Source organism: Saccostrea echinata, unplaced genomic scaffold (assembly GCF_033153115.1).
Source record: "Saccostrea echinata isolate AGI-Se365-2 ecotype Australia unplaced genomic scaffold, CSIRO_AGI_Sech_v1 ptg000051l, whole genome shotgun sequence".
NCBI classification, from domain to species: domain Eukaryota; kingdom Metazoa; phylum Mollusca; class Bivalvia; order Ostreida; family Ostreidae; genus Saccostrea; species Saccostrea echinata.
This window is the reverse complement of record NW_026889800.1, coordinates 3,273,497-3,294,238: the sequence shown is the minus strand read 5'-3', so window position 1 is coordinate 3,294,238 and position 20,742 is coordinate 3,273,497. Positions and strand designations below refer to the sequence as shown.

General features: G+C 35.2%; 2 protein-coding genes across 2 annotated transcripts in view; one reads left to right on the top strand and one right to left on the bottom strand.

The window, feature by feature from the left end:
- The window catches only part of LOC133203771 (regulator of nonsense transcripts 2-like), a 35,497-nt gene that overhangs the window by 2,403 nt on the left and 12,352 nt on the right, over positions 1-20,742 (bottom strand). Inside the window, exons 21-41 of the mRNA XM_061339558.1 lie at positions 20,081-20,175; positions 19,315-19,400; positions 18,968-19,076; positions 18,744-18,801; positions 18,422-18,477; positions 16,621-16,737; positions 16,030-16,215; positions 15,845-15,886; positions 15,347-15,448; positions 14,410-14,469; positions 13,454-13,592; positions 12,011-12,150; positions 11,622-11,805; positions 10,347-10,439; positions 10,127-10,206; positions 9,633-9,716; positions 8,781-8,876; positions 7,821-7,902; positions 7,521-7,621; positions 7,029-7,091; positions 6,397-6,475 (exon numbers count right to left, since the gene is read on the bottom strand). Of these exons, the coding sequence (XP_061195542.1) occupies positions 6,397-6,475; positions 7,029-7,091; positions 7,521-7,621; positions 7,821-7,902; positions 8,781-8,876; positions 9,633-9,716; positions 10,127-10,206; positions 10,347-10,439; positions 11,622-11,805; positions 12,011-12,150; positions 13,454-13,592; positions 14,410-14,469; positions 15,347-15,448; positions 15,845-15,886; positions 16,030-16,215; positions 16,621-16,737; positions 18,422-18,477; positions 18,744-18,801; positions 18,968-19,076; positions 19,315-19,400; positions 20,081-20,175 (2,052 nt within the window). The remainder of the gene's footprint in view (positions 1-6,396; positions 6,476-7,028; positions 7,092-7,520; positions 7,622-7,820; positions 7,903-8,780; positions 8,877-9,632; positions 9,717-10,126; positions 10,207-10,346; positions 10,440-11,621; positions 11,806-12,010; positions 12,151-13,453; positions 13,593-14,409; positions 14,470-15,346; positions 15,449-15,844; positions 15,887-16,029; positions 16,216-16,620; positions 16,738-18,421; positions 18,478-18,743; positions 18,802-18,967; positions 19,077-19,314; positions 19,401-20,080; positions 20,176-20,742) is intronic.
- Positions 4,705-5,994, top strand: LOC133203442 (uncharacterized). Its single transcript, XM_061339223.1, has 4 exons — positions 4,705-4,785; positions 4,927-5,175; positions 5,241-5,728; positions 5,829-5,994. Exons 1-4 carry the CDS (start codon positions 4,705-4,707, stop codon positions 5,992-5,994), a joined length of 984 nt encoding a protein of 327 aa, XP_061195207.1.

Below are 20,742 nucleotides of genomic sequence, written 5' to 3'. Positions count from 1 at the left end.
AATTGTGGCTTTGTTGTTCTTGAGAAGAAAATTTTTAAAGAATTTTCCTATGTATTCCTATGTAAAACTTTGATCCCCCATTGTGGCTCCACCCTACCCCCGGGGGTCATGATTTGAACAAACTTGAATCTACACTACCTGAGGATGATTCCATATCAAAATGACTAATTGTGGCTTTGTTGTTCTTGAGAAAAAGATTTTTAAAGAATTTTCCTATATATTCCTATGTAAAACTTTGATCCCCTATTGTGACCCCACCCTACCCCCGGGGGTCATGATTTGAACAAACTTAAATCTACACTACCTGAGGATGATTTCATATCAATATGACTAATTGTGGCTTTGTTGTTCTTGAGAAGAAGATTTTTAAAGAATTTTCCTATGTATTCCTATGTAAAACTTTGATCTCCCATTGTGGCCCCACCCTACCCCCGGGGGTCATGATTTGAACAAACTTAAATCTACACTACCTGAGGATGATTTCATATCAATATGACAAATCATGGCTTTGCTGTTCTTGAGAAGAAGATTTTTAAAGAATTTTCCTATGTATTCCTATGTAAAACTTTGATCCCCCATTGTGGCCCCACCGTACCCCCGGGGGTCATGATTTGAACAAACTTAAATCTACACTACCTGAGGATGATTTCATATCAATATGACAAATCATGGCTTTGCTGTTCTTGAGAAGAAGATTTTTAAAGAATTTTCCTATGTATTCCTATGTAAAACTTTGATCCCCCATTGTGGCCCCACCCTACCCCCGGGGGTCATGATTTGAACAAATTTAAATCTACACTACCTAAGGATGCTTCCATATCAATATGACTAATTATGGCTTTGTTGTTCTTGAGAAGAAGATTTTTTAAGATATTTCTTATATATATTCTTTTGTTAAACTTTGATCCCCGATTATGGCCCCACCCTACTACTGGAGGATGCCTTGAACAAACTTGAATCTACAATACTTGGGGATGCTTCAATATCAAAATGACTAATCACGGCTTTCCTGTTCTTGAAAAGATTTTAAAAGATTTTTCCTATTTATTCCTATGTAAAACTTTGATCCCCCATTGTGGACCCACCCTACCCCCGGGGGTCTTGATTTCGACAAATTTGAATCTACACTACCTAAGGATGATTCCATATCAATATGACTAATTGTGGCTTTGTTGTTCTTGAGAAGAAAATTTTTAAAGAATTTTCCTATATATTCCTATGTAAAACTTTGATCCCCCATTGTGGCTCCACCCTACCCCCGGGGGTCATGATTTGAACAAACTTGAATCTACACTACCTGAGGATGATTCCATATCAAAATGACTAATTGTGGCTTTGTTGTTCTTGAGAAAAAGATTTTTAAAGAATTTTCCTATATATTCCTATGTAAAACTTTGATCCCCTATTGTGACCCCACCCTACCCCCGGGGGTCATGATTTGAACAAACTTAAATCTACACTACCTGAGGATGATTTCATATCAATATGACTAATTGTGGCTTTGTTGTTCTTGAGAAGAAAATTTTTAAAGAATTTTCCTATGTATTCCTATGTAAAACTTTGATCCCCCATTGTGGCTCCACCCTACCCCCGGGGGTCATGATTTGAACAAACTTGAATCTACACTACCTGAGGATGATTCCATATCAAAATGACTAATTGTGGCTTTGTTGTTCTTGAGAAAAAGATTTTTAAAGAATTTTCCTATATATTCCTATGTAAAACTTTGATCCCCTATTGTGACCCCACCCTACCCCCGGGGGTCATGATTTGAACAAACTTAAATCTACACTACCTGAGGATGATTTCATATCAATATGACTAATTGTGGCTTTGTTGTTCTTGAGAAGAAGATTTTTAAAGAATTTTCCTATGTATTCCTATGTAAAACTTTGATCTCCCATTGTGACCCCACCCTACCCCCGGGGGTCATGATTTGAACAAACTTGAATCTACATTACCTGAGGATGATTTCATATCAATATGACTAATTGTGGCTTTGTTGTTCTTGAGAAGAAGATTTTTAAAGAATTTTCCTATGTATTCCTATGTAAAACTTTGATCCCCCATTGTGGCCCCACCCTACCCCCGGGGGTCATGATTTGAACAAACTTAAATCTACACTACCTGAGGATGATTTCATATCAATATGACAAATCATGGCTTTGCTGTTCTTGAGAAGAAGATTTTTAAAGAATTTTCCTATGTATTCCTATGTAAAACTTTGATCCCCCATTGTGGCCCCACCGTACCCCCGGGGGTCATGATTTGAACAAACTTAAATCTACACTACCTGAGGATGATTTCATATCAATATGACAAATCATGGCTTTGCTGTTCTTGAGAAGAAGATTTTTAAAGAATTTTCCTATGTATTCCTATGTAAAACTTTGATCCCCCATTGTGGCCCCACCCTACCCCCGGGGGTCATGATTTGAACAAATTTAAATCTACACTACCTAAGGATGCTTCCATATCAATATGACTAATTATGGCTTTGTTGTTCTTGAGAAGAAGATTTTTTAAGATATTTCTTATATATATTCTTTTGTTAAACTTTGATCCCCGATTATGGCCCCACCCTACTACTGGAGGATGCCTTGAACAAACTTGAATCTACAATACTTGGGGATGCTTCAATATCAAAATGACTAATCACGGCTTTCCTGTTCTTGAAAAGATTTTAAAAGATTTTTCCTATTTATTCCTATGTAAAACTTTGATCCCCCATTGTGGACCCACCCTACCCCCGGGGGTCTTGATTTCGACAAATTTGAATCTACACTACCTAAGGATGATTCCATATCAATATGACTAATTGTGGCTTTGTTGTTCTTGAGAAGAAAATTTTTAAAGAATTTTCCTATATATAATCCTATGTAAAACTTTGATCCCCCATTGTGGCTCCACCCTACCCCCGGGGGTCATGATTTGAACAAACTTGAATCTACACTACCTGAGGATGATTCCATATCAAAATGACTAATTGTGGCTTTGTTGTTCTTGAGAAAAAGATTTTTAAAGAATTTTCCTATATATTCCTATGTAAAACTTTGATCCCCTATTGTGACCCCACCCTACCCCCGGGGGTCATGATTTGAACAAACTTAAATCTACACTACCTGAGGATGATTTCATATCAATATGACTAATTGTGGCTTTGTTGTTCTTGAGAAGAAAATTTTTAAAGAATTTTCCTATGTATTCCTATGTAAAACTTTGATCCCCCATTGTGGCTCCACCCTACCCCCGGGGGTCATGATTTGAACAAACTTGAATCTACACTACCTGAGGATGATTCCATATCAAAATGACTAATTGTGGCTTTGTTGTTCTTGAGAAAAAGATTTTTAAAGAATTTTCCTATATATTCCTATGTAAAACTTTGATCCCCTATTGTGACCCCACCCTACCCCCGGGGGTCATGATTTGAACAAACTTAAATCTACACTACCTGAGGATGATTTCATATCAATATGACTAATTGTGGCTTTGTTGTTCTTGAGAAGAAGATTTTTAAAGAATTTTCCTATGTATTCCTATGTAAAACTTTGATCTCCCATTGTGACCCCACCCTACCCCCGGGGGTCATGATTTGAACAAACTTGAATCTACATTACCTGAGGATGATTTCATATCAATATGACTAATTGTGGCTTTGTTGTTCTTGAGAAGAAGATTTTTAAAGAATTTTCCTATGTATTCCTATGTAAAACTTTGATCCCCCATTGTGGCCCCACCCTACCCCCGGGGGTCATGATTTGAACAAACTTAAATCTACACTACCTGAGGATGATTTCATATCAATATGACAAATCATGGCTTTGCTGTTCTTGAGAAGAAGATTTTTAAAGAATTTTCCTATGTATTCCTATGTAAAACTTTGATCCCCCATTGTGGCCCCACCGTACCCCCGGGGGTCATGATTTGAACAAACTTAAATCTACACTACCTGAGGATGATTTCATATCAATATGACAAATCATGGCTTTGCTGTTCTTGAGAAGAAGATTTTTAAAGAATTTTCCTATGTATTCCTATGTAAAACTTTGATCCCCCATTGTGGCCCCACCCTACCCCCGGGGGTCATGATTTGAACAAATTTAAATCTACACTACCTGAGGATGATTTCATATCAATATGACTAATTGTGGCTTTGTTGTTCTTGAGAAGAAGATTTTTAAAGAATTTTCCTATATATTCCTATGTAAAACTTTGATCCCCCATTGTGGCCCCACCCGACCCCCGGGGGTCATGATTTGAACAAACTTGAATCTACACTATGTAATGAAGGTTTCCCATAAGTTTCAACTTCTCTGGCCCAATGGTTCTTGAGAAGAAGATTTTTAAAAAAAGACACCAAATTTTCACTTATTCTTAATTATCTCCCCTTGGAAGAGGGCATGGCCCTTCATTTGAACAAACTTGAACCCCCTTCTTTCAAGGATGCTTTGTGGCAAATTTGGTTGAAAATGGCCCAGTGGTTCTGGAGAAGAAGTCGAAAATGTGAAAAGTTTACAGACGGACGGACGGACGGACAGACGGACTACGGACAAAATGTGATCAGAAAAGCTCACTTGAGCTTTCAGCTCAGGTGAGCTAAAAACACTCTCACTTACAACCAGCCTGATAAAGAAAACACACTCACTTACAACCAGCCTGATAAAGAAAACATACTCACTTACAACCAGCCTGATAAAGAAAATGCACTCACTTACAACCAGCCTGATAAAGATAACACACTCACTTACAACCAGCCTGATAAAGAAAACACACTCACGACCAGCCTGATAAAGAAAACACACTCACTTATAACCAGCCTGATTAATAAAACACTCACTTACAACCAGCCTGAAAAAGAAAACACACTCACTTACAACCAGCCTGATAAAGAAAACACACTCACTTACAACCAGCCTGATAAAGAAAACATACTCACTTACAACCAGCCTGATAAAGAAAATGCACTCACTTACAACCAGCCTGATAAAGAAAACACACTCACTTACAACCAGCCTGATAAAGAAAATGCACTCACTTACAACCAGCCTGATAAAGAAAAAAGACTCACTTACAACCAGCCTGAAAAAGAAAACACACTCACTTACAACCAGCCTGATAAAGATAACACACTCACTTACAACCAGCCTGATAAAGAAAACACACTCACGACCAGCCTGATAAAGAAAACACACTCACTTATAACCAGCCTGATTAATAAAACACTCACTTACAACCAGCCTGAAAAAGAAAACACACTCACTTACAACCAGCCTGATAAAGAAAACACACTCACTTACAACCAGCCTGAAAAAGAAAACACACTCACTTACAACCAGCCTGATAAAGAAAACACACTCACTTACAACCAGCCTGAGAAAGAAAACACATTCACTTACAACCAGCCTGATAAAGAAAACACACTCACTTACAACCAGCCTGATATAGAAAATGCACTCACTTACAACCAGCCTGATAAAGAAAACACACTCACTTACAACCAGCCTGATAAAGAAAACACACTCACTTACAACCAGCCTGATAAAGATAACGCACTCACTTACAACCAGCCTGATAAAGAAAACACACTCACGACCAGCCTGATAAAGAAAACACACTCACTTATAACCAGCCTGATTAATAAAACACTCACTTACAACCAGCCTGAAAAAGAAAACACACTCACTTACAACCAGCCTGAAAAAGAAAACACACTCACTTACAACCAGCCTGATAAAGAAAACACACTCACTTACAAACAGCCTGATAAAGAAAACACACTCACTTACAACCAACCTGATAAAGAAAACACACTCACTTACAACCAGCCTGATAAAGAAAACGCAATCACTTACAACCAGCCTGATAAAGAAAACACTCTCACTTACAACCAGCCTGATAAAGAAAACACACTCACTTACAACCAGGCTGATAAAGAAAACACACTCACGTACAACCAGCCTGATAAAGAAAACACACTCACGACCAGCCTGATAAAGAAAACACACTCACTTACAACCAGTCTGATAAAGAAAACACACTCACGACCAGCCTGATAAAGAAAACACACTCACTTACAACCAGCCTGATAAAGACAACACACTCACTTACAACCAGCCTGATAAAGAAAACACACTCACGACCAGCCTGATAAAGAAAACACACTCACTTACAACCAGCCTGATAAAGAAAACACACTCACTTACAACCAGCCTGATAAAGACCTTAATTATCATTTTGAGAATTAATACTTCTAGTTTCCATGTTCTACTTTCATTGAAATGTTGTGCAGTCTTGAAAGTAAATGCTGTATATATGTCATGATGAACTATAAATAGTAACCTTAAACTGAAAGTAAATGCTGTATACATGTAATGATGAACTATAAATAGTAACCTTGGTAGTCCTCTTCCTCCTGTCTCTCATGAATCCCCAACACGACCTGCTTCATCCTCTCCTTCTCTGCTTTCTCTGCCTGTAATCAATAAATTAATTCAAAATGTCAGACAGCTATACCTAGCAATACAACATTAATCCATCTGTGAAATGTCACAGATACATATGTCAATACAACATTAATCCATCTGTGAAATGTCACAGTTACATCTGTCAATACAACATTAATCCATCTGTGAAATGTCACAGTTACATCTGTCAATACAACATTAATCCATTTGTAAAATGTCACAGTTAGATCTGTAAATACAACATAAATCCATTTGTAAAATGTCACAGTTAGATCTGTCAATACAACATTAATCCATCTGTACAATGTCACAGTTAGATCTGTCAATACAACATAAATCCATTTGTAAAATGTCACAGTTAGATCTGTCAATACAACATTAATCGTCTTGTGAAATGTCACAGTTAGATCTGTCAATACAACACTAATCCTCTTGTCACACAATTCTGCCTGTCAATAAAACAATAATCCTAAAATTTTAATTCTTTTAACAGAGAATCTTTTGGGAGTTGATTTAAGGAAAATGAATTTTTATAATTGAATTGTAAATTGTAAGAATGACCTGTTCTCTTTCTCTGTACTTTGTGGCAAACTCCTCAGATATCGGAACATTGAGATTGGTGAACTAAACAAAACAAAGAAATAAGGCATGAAAATACAATTGAATGTAAATCTTAATCTTGTGTAATTTCAGGTCAATATTTTATTGTATTTACCTGTATTTCGAAGTGTTTTGGGGTATGGAATAAATATATTATCTTTTATTGTTATGTAAACAATATAAACAATAAACAATATACATTATAAACAAATTTTAAATCATTAAAGTAATAACTTTTGTAATAACTTGTACTTTATGCCCATAGTAACCTTAGATGTCCCTTTCCCATGTGAAGAATATAACTAATACACGTATGTTCCAACTTTTGTCAATGATGCATGAGGACTCTCTCATAAGTTGGACACAGAGTTTTGAACACAAATTTAAATTTCAAAAATCTGATTACTATTGAAGTATGATACAGTAATGTCACTTTTATATAGACACATGTACCTGTTGTTTGTTCCCTCGTCTCGTCATCAACACAAATTCTATTGACCTGTCTTCTTCTTTAGGCACTTCCTCTTCTTGCATTGAATACAGATTCACGTTTACTGAAAAATCACAAATTAGTCTACATGAATATGTACAGTATATTGAATTTGATTAACACTGCTTCAATATGCAATTCACTAAACCATTTGCAGGATCAAATAAATCTCATAGAGCACACATGCATGAGAAAAAAACATTGCACAAAACTTCATCAGTCCTGTCACTTTCATTGTAGTTTTCTTTTCAATCTCTTCATACCTATTTTCTTGTTCTTGTCTTTCAGATTCATCGGGACAGCGATATCCAACTGAGGGACTTTTAGAGACTCATTTGTACGTGCCTAAAAAAGAAAAACAGAAAATGGAATATATTGCAAAATTCATCTCTAGTATTTGGCATTGGGTACATACCTCTAATTATTTTTAAAATCAGTAGGGGAAGAAAGTAGTTCACTAAAATGGAATAGTTCCCTAACTTTCAAGCAGTATATAAAATAAGTAGGTCATCTGAACTAAAGATGCTTGATATATATGAAAGAAGAAAAAATTCCACATTCAAAACCATTTTCATTTTTGTGTTAACTTTGAAAGGGAAGGAATTGAATTGTTTGATATGTGCATACCCTGACTTTGGGAATTACCCTACTTGTACTTTAATTTTCAGATGTTTCTGCGAACATGTGCATTTTGCCTGAAAACGAATCTGACATGCCACCTCAAAATTTTAACCAGTGAGAGAGAATTTGACGAGCTTTCATTTGAGGGGTGTCCCATCCTTCAATGAAAATTAGGGGAGGAGCTGTGTGAGAAAACGTTATCATTGCCACCTATGGGAAATGTATTAGTGGACTGTACCCTACTGACAGCTTTAGAATAATTTGTTTTTTGCAAAGTATTATTTTTATTCTCTGAGACAATCAAAAAATCTTAAAATCAGAGATGGTTAACACATGCTCTCCATGCCACCAAATAAAAGGGAAAAAACGTGTTGATTTTAAGCCATGGTCAAATGAAAGAAATTTCTCACCAAGATCATTAAAATGTTTTTGTTATCTGTCTTATTTTGACTGTATGCCAACATGGTGATGTCAATAAACTGAATTGAATTGAATTGAAAATTTGTAAATGTTTGGAGAAATGTGTGAATTTTGTGCCTCTTTATGGAATCGTGGCAACGTGGAATATATTCCATTATGAGTCAATCATCAGACAGGCTTACCTGAATATTCTCGGACATCATTTTGTCAAAAGCTGTCATAAAATCCTCATCTTCAGTACACTTGATGTGCTTAGGGCCACCTTTCATAATTGTCATCTACAAAATAATGACAATGAAGTCCACATAGTGATTCCCAAACAAGTGTTCAGAAAATATAACCTTTTTGTGAGAATTAAAATTTTCCCCAAAAGATGAAAATATAATGGACAGTGACCCATTTGTTCTGTAGGTAAAACAAAAATGAATTTAAAATTTAAGAAAACCGATGCAATATCTTAAAGTCAGTCTTACTTTTTTTTACTGAGATTTAACAGAGAGCACAGAGAAAAGCACAAAGTGTCACTTGACACTGCCATCTATTAAAGCAATGCCTGGACAAATAGAAAATTGGGACTAAGCACATTGATTTCAATAATTTTTTTCTGCAGTAACCTCTAGACCCACAATGCAACACAAATGCATCTTGCTGCAAACTACATTCTCCTTGTAACAACAAAAGTTCACCAAAAAAATAAACTCACCTTCAAGTTGATTTATTAATGGATATTGCATGCATATAAATAGTAGAATAAATGTTTTTTGCTAAAAATTTGCACTTAACAGACAGTTATGGAAATACATTACTATCATATGATGTCATGTGACATCACAGTCTAGATACTGATCCAAATGAAGAGGCAGATTTAAATATTAAAAGTGAATAAGTATCCAGCAATACACAACTGTCCTCGCCCCAACAGTCGCACGGTCAACATATTAATTCTCCTCATAAATGCCAAAACTCACTTCTCAGTTCTTTATTTCAGTCTATAATTAAAAAGTATGTTGTACTTTCACTTTGTACTTTCTCACCTGATCGTCCTCTTCATTTTCCCCAGCACTCTCCATGACATCATCATCTTCTTCATTATAACTGACTCCTCCCTCCTCTTCTCCCTGTAAAACCATTTCATACTACAGGTGTATATAAATATATGTTAACAATTTTACTGCCTTTCACAAATATCCATAAGAATTGTCTCTTTTCAAGAAGAATTTCCTACATAAAGAGTAAAATTTATGCAGCTTATAATGTATTATCATATATTTCAGGGATTTCCATTGAGTGAAAAAAATGTTCTTATATCATGTTTATGTTAAGCATACTTAATATCAGGTACATTGAGATGCTGTACTTTATTTCAGAGTTAGAACCCTTGAGCAATTTTTCTACCAGATTTATAAAAGTAAAGTAAAAAAAACCACAATAACTAAAGGTAAAAGGAATAATTCCTCTTTCTACTCCTCAACAGCATTTCTGTGACCCATTGACAGAAGCCTGGTGTTAATGTTGCTGAATTTCTCACCTCTTCATTATTGCTCCTTTGGCTGGTGTCCTCCTGACTTGTTTCACTCTCGTCCACTCCACTCAAACTTAGATCCTCACCTTCAAATAAAAACAGTGACTAGTAATGAAGTATTGAATCCGAGCTGAACAGAACAATCCACATATTGTACATGTACTGAATCAGAGTTGAATTTAAACAAGGACCCAGCAGAACTTTATAGGACTTTTGTCATTCTTACCATACTCCTCCATCTCCTGTATGGTCCCCAGTCCCTCCTCTGTCTCACTGGCACTCCCCTCTTGGTCTGTTTCTATAATCGTCAACACCGAGGCTGAAATATTAAAATGTAGTTGTAAGGGTCAATCTGTTTTCATCACAAACATAGACATCATACAGCCTTAAAATTTCATGTGTCCATTTCTGATCTTCATTTACATGGTTGGTAGACAATTTGGCAGTTATTTTTCTCTGAGAAACCTATTTTTTTAGAAAACGGAACAATTACAGTATTTCAATTGAATTTCAGATTTCTTACTTTCATTTTTGATTTGTTTTTCTCTATTTTTCCACAGTGACTTAGAACACAAGACATTTCATAGTTGTTTTACATTTTATTTTCAGATGACTGACCTAGATCTTTACGTATATTCTGTCAAAGATACGATAAAGTTTATCATGCTTATATTTACCCCTACCTTCATACTATGTGTAACCTCTCTTCCCAAGCTCTGTGTTATACTGACCTACTTTCTGTTTGTACTCATTCTCTAATTCTTCTACAGCTTTACACACCTCCTCGTAGTTCTGCTGGAGTTTTTTGTTACATTTACCTACTTTTTGTTTGTACTCATTCTAGCTTTACACGCCTCCTAGTAGTTCTGCTGGAGTTTTTTGTTACACTTACCTACTTTCTGTTTGTACTCATTCTCTAAGTCTTCTACAGCTTTAAACGCCTCCTCATAGTTCTGCTGGAGTTTTTTGTTACACTGACCTACTTTCTGTTTGTACTCATTCTCTAAGTCTTCTACAGCTTTACACGCCTCCTAGTAGTTCTGCTGGAGTTTTTTGTTACACTGACCTACTTTCTGTTTGTACTCAGTCTCTAACTCTTCTACAGATTTACACGCCTCCTCGTAGTTCTGCTGGAGTTTTTTGTTACACTGACCTACTTTCTGTTTGTACTCGTTCTCTAACTCTTCTACAGCTTTAAACGCCTCCTCATAGTTCTGCTGGAGTTTTTTGTTACACTGACCTACTTTCTGTTTGTACTCGTTCTCCAACTCTTTTACAGCTTTACACGCCTCCTCGTAGTTCTGCTGGAGTTTTTTGTTAAACTGACCTACTTTCTGTTTGTACTCATTCTCTAACTCTTCTACAGCTTTACACGCCTCCTCGTAGTTCTGCTGGAGTTTTTTGTTACACTGACCTACTTTCTGTTTGTACTCATTCTCTAACTCTTCTACAGCTTTACACGCCTCCTCGTAGTTCTGCTGGAGTTTTTTGTTACACTTACCTACTTTCTGTTTGTACTCATTCTCTAAGTCTTCTACAGCTTTACACGCCTCCTCGTAATTCTGCTGGAGCTTCAGTTTGGGTCGTACACACTCCATCGTGTCAATCATCAGATTTTCCACGTCCACCGGAAACGGTCTACTCTCCATGTAGATAGTACTGCTTCTCTTAAACCAGTAGTAACGCTATCATAATAGGAAAAAATTTACATAATTATATAAATTTCTATGCTGATTTGAGATAGAGATTGAGAATTAACAAGAAGGTTTGAATAATCTAATCACTTTTGTAGTTCTAAACAGATCTGAAAACAACTGTAATTGATGGAAAGTTCTAAAGAGAAGTGAGGAACTGCTTGGAAGGGGGCAAGTAAACAATCCAGTTTCTTACCTGGAAGTATGCAAGGAAACAATCCAGTTTCTTCTTACTGGACCCTTTGTCGAAGTATGTACCACAGGTCTCCAACAGCACACAAACCAGACGGATCCTGAACAAGTGTTCTGGTGGATCTAATGGGGACGGGTTAGTCTCTGAAGAAAGAGTGAACATATACATGATTTATAAATTAAAACTAGAAAAATGTCCATAGGACATGAATGCCCCGTCGAGGGTATATTAGTAATGCAACATTTTAACACAAATTGAGAAAAGTGAGGTCAAGGTCAAAGGAAAGGTAAAGGTCAAAAAACATTGATGCAGTTGAATAGCTCTCATCGGTATGTATCAGCATATGAAGTTTGACACTAATTTAAGAAAAGTGAGGTCAAGGTCAGAGGAAAGGTCAAGGTCAAAATATATTGATGCAGTTGAATAGCTCTTATCGGTATGTATCACCATATGAAGTTTGACACTAATTTAAGAAAAGTGAGTTTAAGGTCAGAGGAAAGGTCAAGGTCAAAAAATGTTGATGCAGTTGAAAAAGTTACATCAGTATGTATCAGGATATGAAGTTTGTTAAAAATATCTTGAATGGTTTCATTAAAACTGAGCTTAACACTAATTTAAGGAAAGTGAGGTCAAGGTCAAAATAAAGGTCAAGGTCAAAAAAATGTTGATGCAATTGAATAGCATACATCAGTATGTATCAACATATGAAGTTTGATTACACTTTCTTGAATGGTATCTTTAAAACTGAGCTAAACACTAATTTAAGAAAAGTGAGGTCAAGGTCAAAAGAAAGGTCAAGGTCAAAAAATGTTGATGCAGTTGAATAGCTTACGTCAGTAGGTATCAACATATGAAGTTTCATTACACTATCTTGAATGGTATCTTTAAAACTGAGCTAAACACTAATTTAAGAAAAGTGAGGTCAAGGTCAAAGGAAAGGTCAAGGTAAAAAAATGTTGATGCAGTTGCATAGCCCTCATCAATATCTATCAGCATATGAAGTTTGATAAAAATATCTTGGATAGTTTCTTTGAAACTGAGCTTTGAACAGAGCTAAACGCAAAGTGTGACGGAAGGACAGACGGAAGGACAGAAGGACGGAAGGACGGTAGACGGACATGACAAACACTATATGCCCCGGCCATATTCATGGCGGGGCATAATTATAGAAATTAAAAACATGTACATGACTGTATATATTTGGGAGTTACATATATATGTACATAATCATCTCATGACTCTTTGTTTTAATGGTGTGAGAATGGATTTGCTAGAATTTAAACAAGATTTTTGAATTATAAACAAGGAAGTATACTTGCAATGTATCAAAATAGATACAATTTATTGTCTCAGTTTGGGCATTTACTCATCTAACTTGTAACTGTACAATTACGATTAACACTTTTCATTGTCTTAAGACTGATTAGTTTTTCAGTTCTGCCTTACCATCCATAACTACTCCAAAGGTTATGAATGAGTAGAGAGTTTTGAAGATGACTGCGGATTCCACCATACGATAATTGTACAGCTCCCCCAGATACTTGACACAGCTTACCCTCCTCTGGTTATACTTAGGGTGGTTCACCTGCAAATTGTATATACTCACGTGTTCTCTTTGATTTATATATATCATTTGGAATATGCATGTATCTGTATCATTTTGTTACAAATCAGTACTTTCCATGGCTAAAAATAACTATGCAAATCATTCTAATCTTACTATTTTCTTGTGTCTATTCTCTTGTATCTTATATTTGAATACTTTTTCTGTATCATTTTGTTACAAATCAGTACTTTCCATGGCTTATATTTGAATACTTTTTCAAAAAAAAGTGAAAATTCCTCAATATCAAAATATCATTTGAAGTAAAATCTGTTTTCTTGTTTTACTATATACAAGCAGCTTGAGGTAACTATTCTATAACTACCATAGGGACCTTAATTAGGGCTGTCACAGTTCCAAAATTTTTCAGGTCGGGTCGTTTCTATAAATTTTTGGTTTGGTTTCAGGTTTTTCGGTTCGGTTATTTTTGTCTATTTCAAACCTTAATTTCATGAATTAAACTTTAAAATCTTTATTTGTTATGTAAAATTCACCTTGAAAACAAGTTTTAACCATGTTCATGTCTTGACATCACATGAAGATGTTTATATACCACTGTTATCATAATCATTCTTTTGATTTCCACACCATTTTTGTATAAAACAGATTCTAATATGTATATAAACCAGACCCAAACTGAAATCTGGAAAAATGGAACCAAAACCAAACGAACAACTTGGACCACAGGTTTTGGTTATTTCAGGGAACCGTGACAGTCCTAACTTTTACAAACCAAATACTGCAGGATACCCAGTAGTCTGTAATATTATTATACACTGTTTGTATATTTAGTACTGACCTCCATTCCCAGTCTGATGTCCTCCAGAACTCCGTCTACCACCTGGATGGCTATGTGTTCCTGTCAGTAGTAAAATAAAGAGTACGCAGTCACTATAGCTAATCAACAAATCATCATATATATAAAGATACCCCGTCTACCACCTGGATGGCTATGTGTTCCTGTCAAAAGTAAAACAGTGTGTACACTATAACTAATCAACAAATCATCATATATATAAAGATACCCCGTCTACCACCTGGATGGCTATGTGTTCCTGTCAAAAGTAAAACAGTGTGTACACTATAACTAATCAACAAATCATCATATATATAAAGATACCCCGTCTACCACCTGGATGGCTATGTGTTCCTGTCAAAAGTAAAACAGTGTGTACACTATAACTAATCAACAAATCACCATACATTAAAAGGCACCCCGTCTACCACCTGGATGACTATGTGTTCCTGTCAAAAGTAAAATAGTGTGTACACTTTAACTAATCAACAAATCATCATACATTAAAAAGGCACTCCGTCTACCACCTGGATGGCTATGTGTTCCTGTCAAAAGTAAAATAGTGTGTACACTGTAACTAATCAACAAATCATCATACATTAAAAGGCACCCCGTCTACCACCTGGATGGCTATGTGTTCCTGTCAAAAGTAAAATAGTGTGTACACTGTAACTAATCAACAAATCACCATACATTAAAAGGCACCCCGTCTACCACCTGGATGGCTATGTGTTCCTGTCAGTATGGCAGTAAATAGGTGATACACAGTGTACTCTATTACTAATACACATAATAATTAATACCAGTGACTCATTAATGCTACCACAACTTAATTATATAGAACACAAAGTAGCAAGTGAAATAATTTTACAGACTTGTAGTGATATTTTGTTAACTATCTAAGAAGACATCTTATAATTCAATTGTCCTCTATACTCACGTGATAGGGGGCCAGACCAGCCAATAGATTGGCAGCACAGTGAATGGAGTTGTAGCGTACATTCCACACAGCAATCATACACTTAGTGGCATAGAATGCGATCTAGAATAAAACAAGAGATCAAGTACATGAATCTTCTACATAGCAACTGCTTGTCATTCTTAACATTTTGAATATCAAAATGTACAAAATACTTGTACTTTTGATTTCTAAACACACATGATGCATTTATCAGTGCGAAATTACTTACAAGGAAACCACACACAATCAAATTACTCGCTTTTATTTTTATATTGCTGAAATAATGCAAGAACTCTTGATCAATACTCCACTCAGGAATTCATGTATAGAAATTTCAGGCCATATATATATAGTACTCACTAAAAATAAAGATTCTACAGTACATGTATGTATTTAATGAACTGTATTACAATGTACATGTATCTATTAACCCTCAATTAGAGTGAGCTTCAGGCTAATTTTGTTCTTGGGAATTACCTCTGTATCGTCCCATGGAAGCCTTCTCATCTGTCTCAGGACCTGAAATTAGACATCACAAATAATTACCATGAGAGATAATGATTAACACATCACAGAAGACTCTTTAATATCACAGGTTACCTCATCTTGCATAAATAATCAAATTAACTTTGTGAAGTTTCACTGAATCAGCTGATTCTCACCTTCTCTGTAGTGACTTTAGACAGATCTTTGTACAAGAGTTTACGGATGTACTCGTGCATTGGGGGCCTGACTTTCTGGGCAGTTTGCTGGGTCTCGGGTGGATTGCTGTAGTAGAAAGCATTCTCTATCATGGTGGTGTACCGACTTTCTAAGTGAAGAGCAGCCTTCTTCCTCATCATGACGTCCTACAAAAACATCAGAATTATTTACACCACTCATACCATCCTACTCAGTCCAGCAGAATTACTTCTCCTTTCCTGTTAGGCTATCCTTAAGACCATTATTTGTGTTTCCTTACTAATTCATGCATCAGTCTTGATGCTTTAGGGTGAGATATAAATAAAATCTATCAGTGTTATTACCAGAGTGAGATATAAATCAAATCTATCAGTGTTATTACCAGAGTGAGATATTAATCAAATCTATCAATGTTATTACCAGAGTGAGATATAAATTAAATCCCTCAGTGTTATTACCAGAGTGAGATATAAATCAAGTCCATCAATGTTATTACCAGAGTGAGATATATATCAAATCTATCAATGTTATTACCAGAGTGAGATATAAATCAAATTTTTCTATGTTATTACCAGGTAGATTTTGGTCCTGTGGTGGGAGTCCTGAGATCTGTAGAGAAATCGTCCACAGGAATCTAACAGAGAACAAGCCATCTCTATGTTGTGGTGGGAGAAGTCAAACATCAACATCTACTCAATAAGAAAATAGATCTCAGTTAATTCATATTCATTTCAAGGAACTCAGTGTATATGAAATACCGTAATTTTTGGAAGATAGGACGATACTTTTTTCCTCAGAACCGCTGGGGTCGTCCTATTTAACGAATCGTCCTATCTAAGGCTCAAGTTTACGAAAAATGCCCCCCAAATCAGTAAAATTTACGTCAATTTTAAAGCAAATCTGTGCTATTTTCGTATTTTTTAAAATTATTTTCCCGAGAAAAAAAAAACAATAAAGAATTAATTATTTATTCCATTGATTTCTTACAAAAGAAGTTCCATTAAATATCCGTCGATGTACAAAAAACTTATAATATCACCTAGTAAATAACGTCTCAATGTATATTTACAACATGTGAAGTTGGAAGTCGCAATCGTTTACTAAAAATAAAACCGCAACCGTATCAAAGTTTAAAATATGGAAGAGTTTTTCACAATCGCAATTGTAATATTTTTGTTTACCATTTATTTGTAACGATTAATTAATATAGTATACCTAAATATTTTTTCATTGTCTTGTGTTATTTATTTACGGGTAAATGTAAAATGCGTGAAATAAATTGTTGCCATTAAATTCCTAAAATTATTTACCAAATATACCGCTAGTCATAACTCTTTTGTTTTATATCCCAAGGGGTACAATGAATTATACAAAGATTGGCTTCTAATAGAATTTTAATTGTCTGACAGATAAAGGGATATACACTGTGTACACAAAGGTGTTAACACCTGTGTTGGTTTGAAAACCCGCAGGGCATGATTAACAGATCCACGTGCCTTTACAGGGGTATTAGTGCTATACATCATCGAACAAACAAAACTGTGAAATTCATGATGACTGTTAAATTGCGAATGTACTCTCAATTAAATTTATTTTTTACAACAATATTTCAAGCAAAAATATAGCATGATAATATGATTAATTTCAATTGCTCACTGTTACATGTAATAGTCAATTGCGTGTTTTAGCAAATCCCTGGACAAGAAATATAAAAATGGCGGTCATCGAAGTTAATATTGTACCCCAGTAAATAATTTCGGCATAAAAGAATGTGTCCACGATGTTCTAAAATGGAAATAATTATAGTTTGATTTCGGGTATTTCCCTAATTATAGCTATTGTATACTACCGTATTTATGTGTTTAACGACAGAGTCAAACTACGACGGCATTTAACAGGCAAGTTGGAGAAAATACGATATATCACATACAACGAAGTTTTAACTATGTTTATATAAAACACTATTAAAATGCTGTACTCATAAAAATACCGGTTTATTTTATCAATACGTAAATATCACGGGTTAAGTTAAAGAGGTTTACATGTCTGATGCGTAGTATCTACGTAAGAATATATAGAAAATCGATAAACAAAGCCTCGTCCTATCTTCCGAGTTCGTCCTATCTAAGGATTTCTTAAAAATTACGGCTGAAAATGAGCCTTTCGACCTATATACCCCATCGACATATACCCCAAAAATTACGGTACTCTCTGAGTAAATCAGTCTTTGCTATAAAATACATGACCGAATATGGATTTCATTAAAAAAAAAATTCACCGATGCAAGAACAAAGAAATATTTTGATTATTCTTTGAAAACTTTTAATACATGTAATTTCACCTTAAGTACATGTACATGTATATGTTGTTTACCTTCAAGCAATGAAGCGCCTCTGACTTTGGGAACAACTTGAATTTTACAAGTTCACCTTGAAAAAAGAAAAGGAGAACATTTTTATTCACTAACAAGATTGTGTCTGGGAGCATGTGCAGAAAGCCATTGTGCCAAACAATATAATTGTGCAAAAAAATCATTAGATAACAGAGAGACACAAAAATGCACAACAAAGTGATCCCTGCTTTGCTCTGCTTTGTGGATGGTACTTATAATATTTTCTTTATTAATTTGGCTTGGATCATTACATTTTTATAACTTATGAATGGCTTCAATATCTTCACTATATGTCTGTCTTACCTATAAATCTCACAGTCTTAAGCTTAGATTCTATGTTAATCTGGTCCTTCTTTCTTACCTACAGAATAAAAATCAAAGATATTCAAATTATCAAAGTTTACTCATCATCAAAAAATGAACTCTGTATTTGTTATATGTATTTCAGTCTATGCCTATTTCTCTAGAATTAACAATCAGGAAATCTAAATATCCTATAAGTGTCCCTAAGTCTACTTAAGACTTACATGCCACCTGAAATCTCCCTTGAGAAGCTGAACCAGATCACTGGCCACGTCTGGCATACAGGGGTACAGGGTAGCCACAAACCGAGAGTAGAAAGGCAAAAGGTCATACCTACAAAAGTCATCAATCAACAAGTAAACTCTTAATTTATGTCTTATGGAGCACTGAAGAGTAGAGCATTTCACAACCAAAATGAAATTAAAATGGTGCAATATAACAAATACCCAGTACCTGAGTATACTTATAACCAGTAAATACAAATATTTCCATTTTTCTACATGTATTACTTGTAATAATTAAATGGGATGAGATTTGAAGTCCGAGGTGGGTGTGTCTTGTATGTACTGACCTGGTCCTGTGGACGGTAAACAGAGCTCTCACTAACTTCTTCCTGTTACTCTTGGTGTTGAAGTTCATACAAAACTCAACAGCTGCCTGAAAACACCAATCTCAATAAGCACTATGATTACTTTGCGATTCTATATACATGAAACTAAATATACTACTTAGCTTAAATTTTCTAAACATAAAACAAACAATAGTGGTATGATTTTTCTGACATTTTATTTCTAATTAGACTCATTTTGCTTGCATGATTTTCAAAAATAAAAATTTTTTTAAATCAACAAATATTCGTGTATGTTATGTATGAGTCCTTTATAGACAGAGATCTATATTTTTGTCTATAAGGTCTTGGTGGACACAGTTCTGAACTCTACCTTATCTAGACAGCTTAACCAAATTCTTGACTGTTTTTAGGAACAGTTTCAACTTTAATATGTCAATGAGGTATTCCAAAAACACAGTCCTTGGTGTACCTTGTCAATGAAGTGTTGATTCTATCTAGTCTATGAGGCTTTTGTTAACCATACTTTATCAAGTCTTTATTAAAAATAACTTCTTTAAAAAAAGACCTCCCCCCCCCCCAAAAAAAAAAAAAAAAAACAGGGATTTGAACTACACCTTGTCTATGAGGTCATTGTCACCTCTACCTTACATGTACAGTATATCTTAACTTTACCTTATCATGAGGTTTTTATAAACCATATTTTATCAAGAGGTCTTTGTTTAGCTGTACAAGGCACCTTGTCTATGAGCTCCGTATAAAACTATACCTTATCTATGAGATCTTTGTTGACACAGTTGGGAAGTGTCTGGATATATGCCTCGTACTGCATCTTCATTAAACTTCCTGTGTCTGTGTCTTCCTCTGTGTAATAAAAATAATGGATGTAAATTCTTTATTTTTTTCATCAAGAATTGTATATTTTCAAATACAGTAACAGACTGAATACAATAAAACTATGGCAATATCAGCTAAATTGGAATAGGGTGTTCAGTTATTTTTCATAAAGACTCCAATTTTTATTAGAGTTCCGATGACAAGTATGTTATACATTCAACTCCTTACCTAACTTGAAACAATAGCTCAACTGAGCTAAAAATGAAATAAGAGACCCAAAGGCCTTAACAGTCACTTGAGTATAATACAACCCTAGGCAGAGAAATGCATTTTCACTATATAATCAAATGAGCCCCTGACCTAGGGACCCAGAAATTTCACAATTTGGAAGAGGCACCCTTGCCTCAGTATAACCAAGTACTTAGTTTGTTTGCTTTATACCCAGAAGCAGAAATTTAAAGAAGATTTTCGAAGAAATAATGCATTTTCACTTTAAAATGAATAGACCTCCACCCTAACACCAGAACCCCTGACCCTGGGGCCATGGATTTCACAAAGTTTGGAAGAGGCATCCTTGCTCTTCATAACCATGCA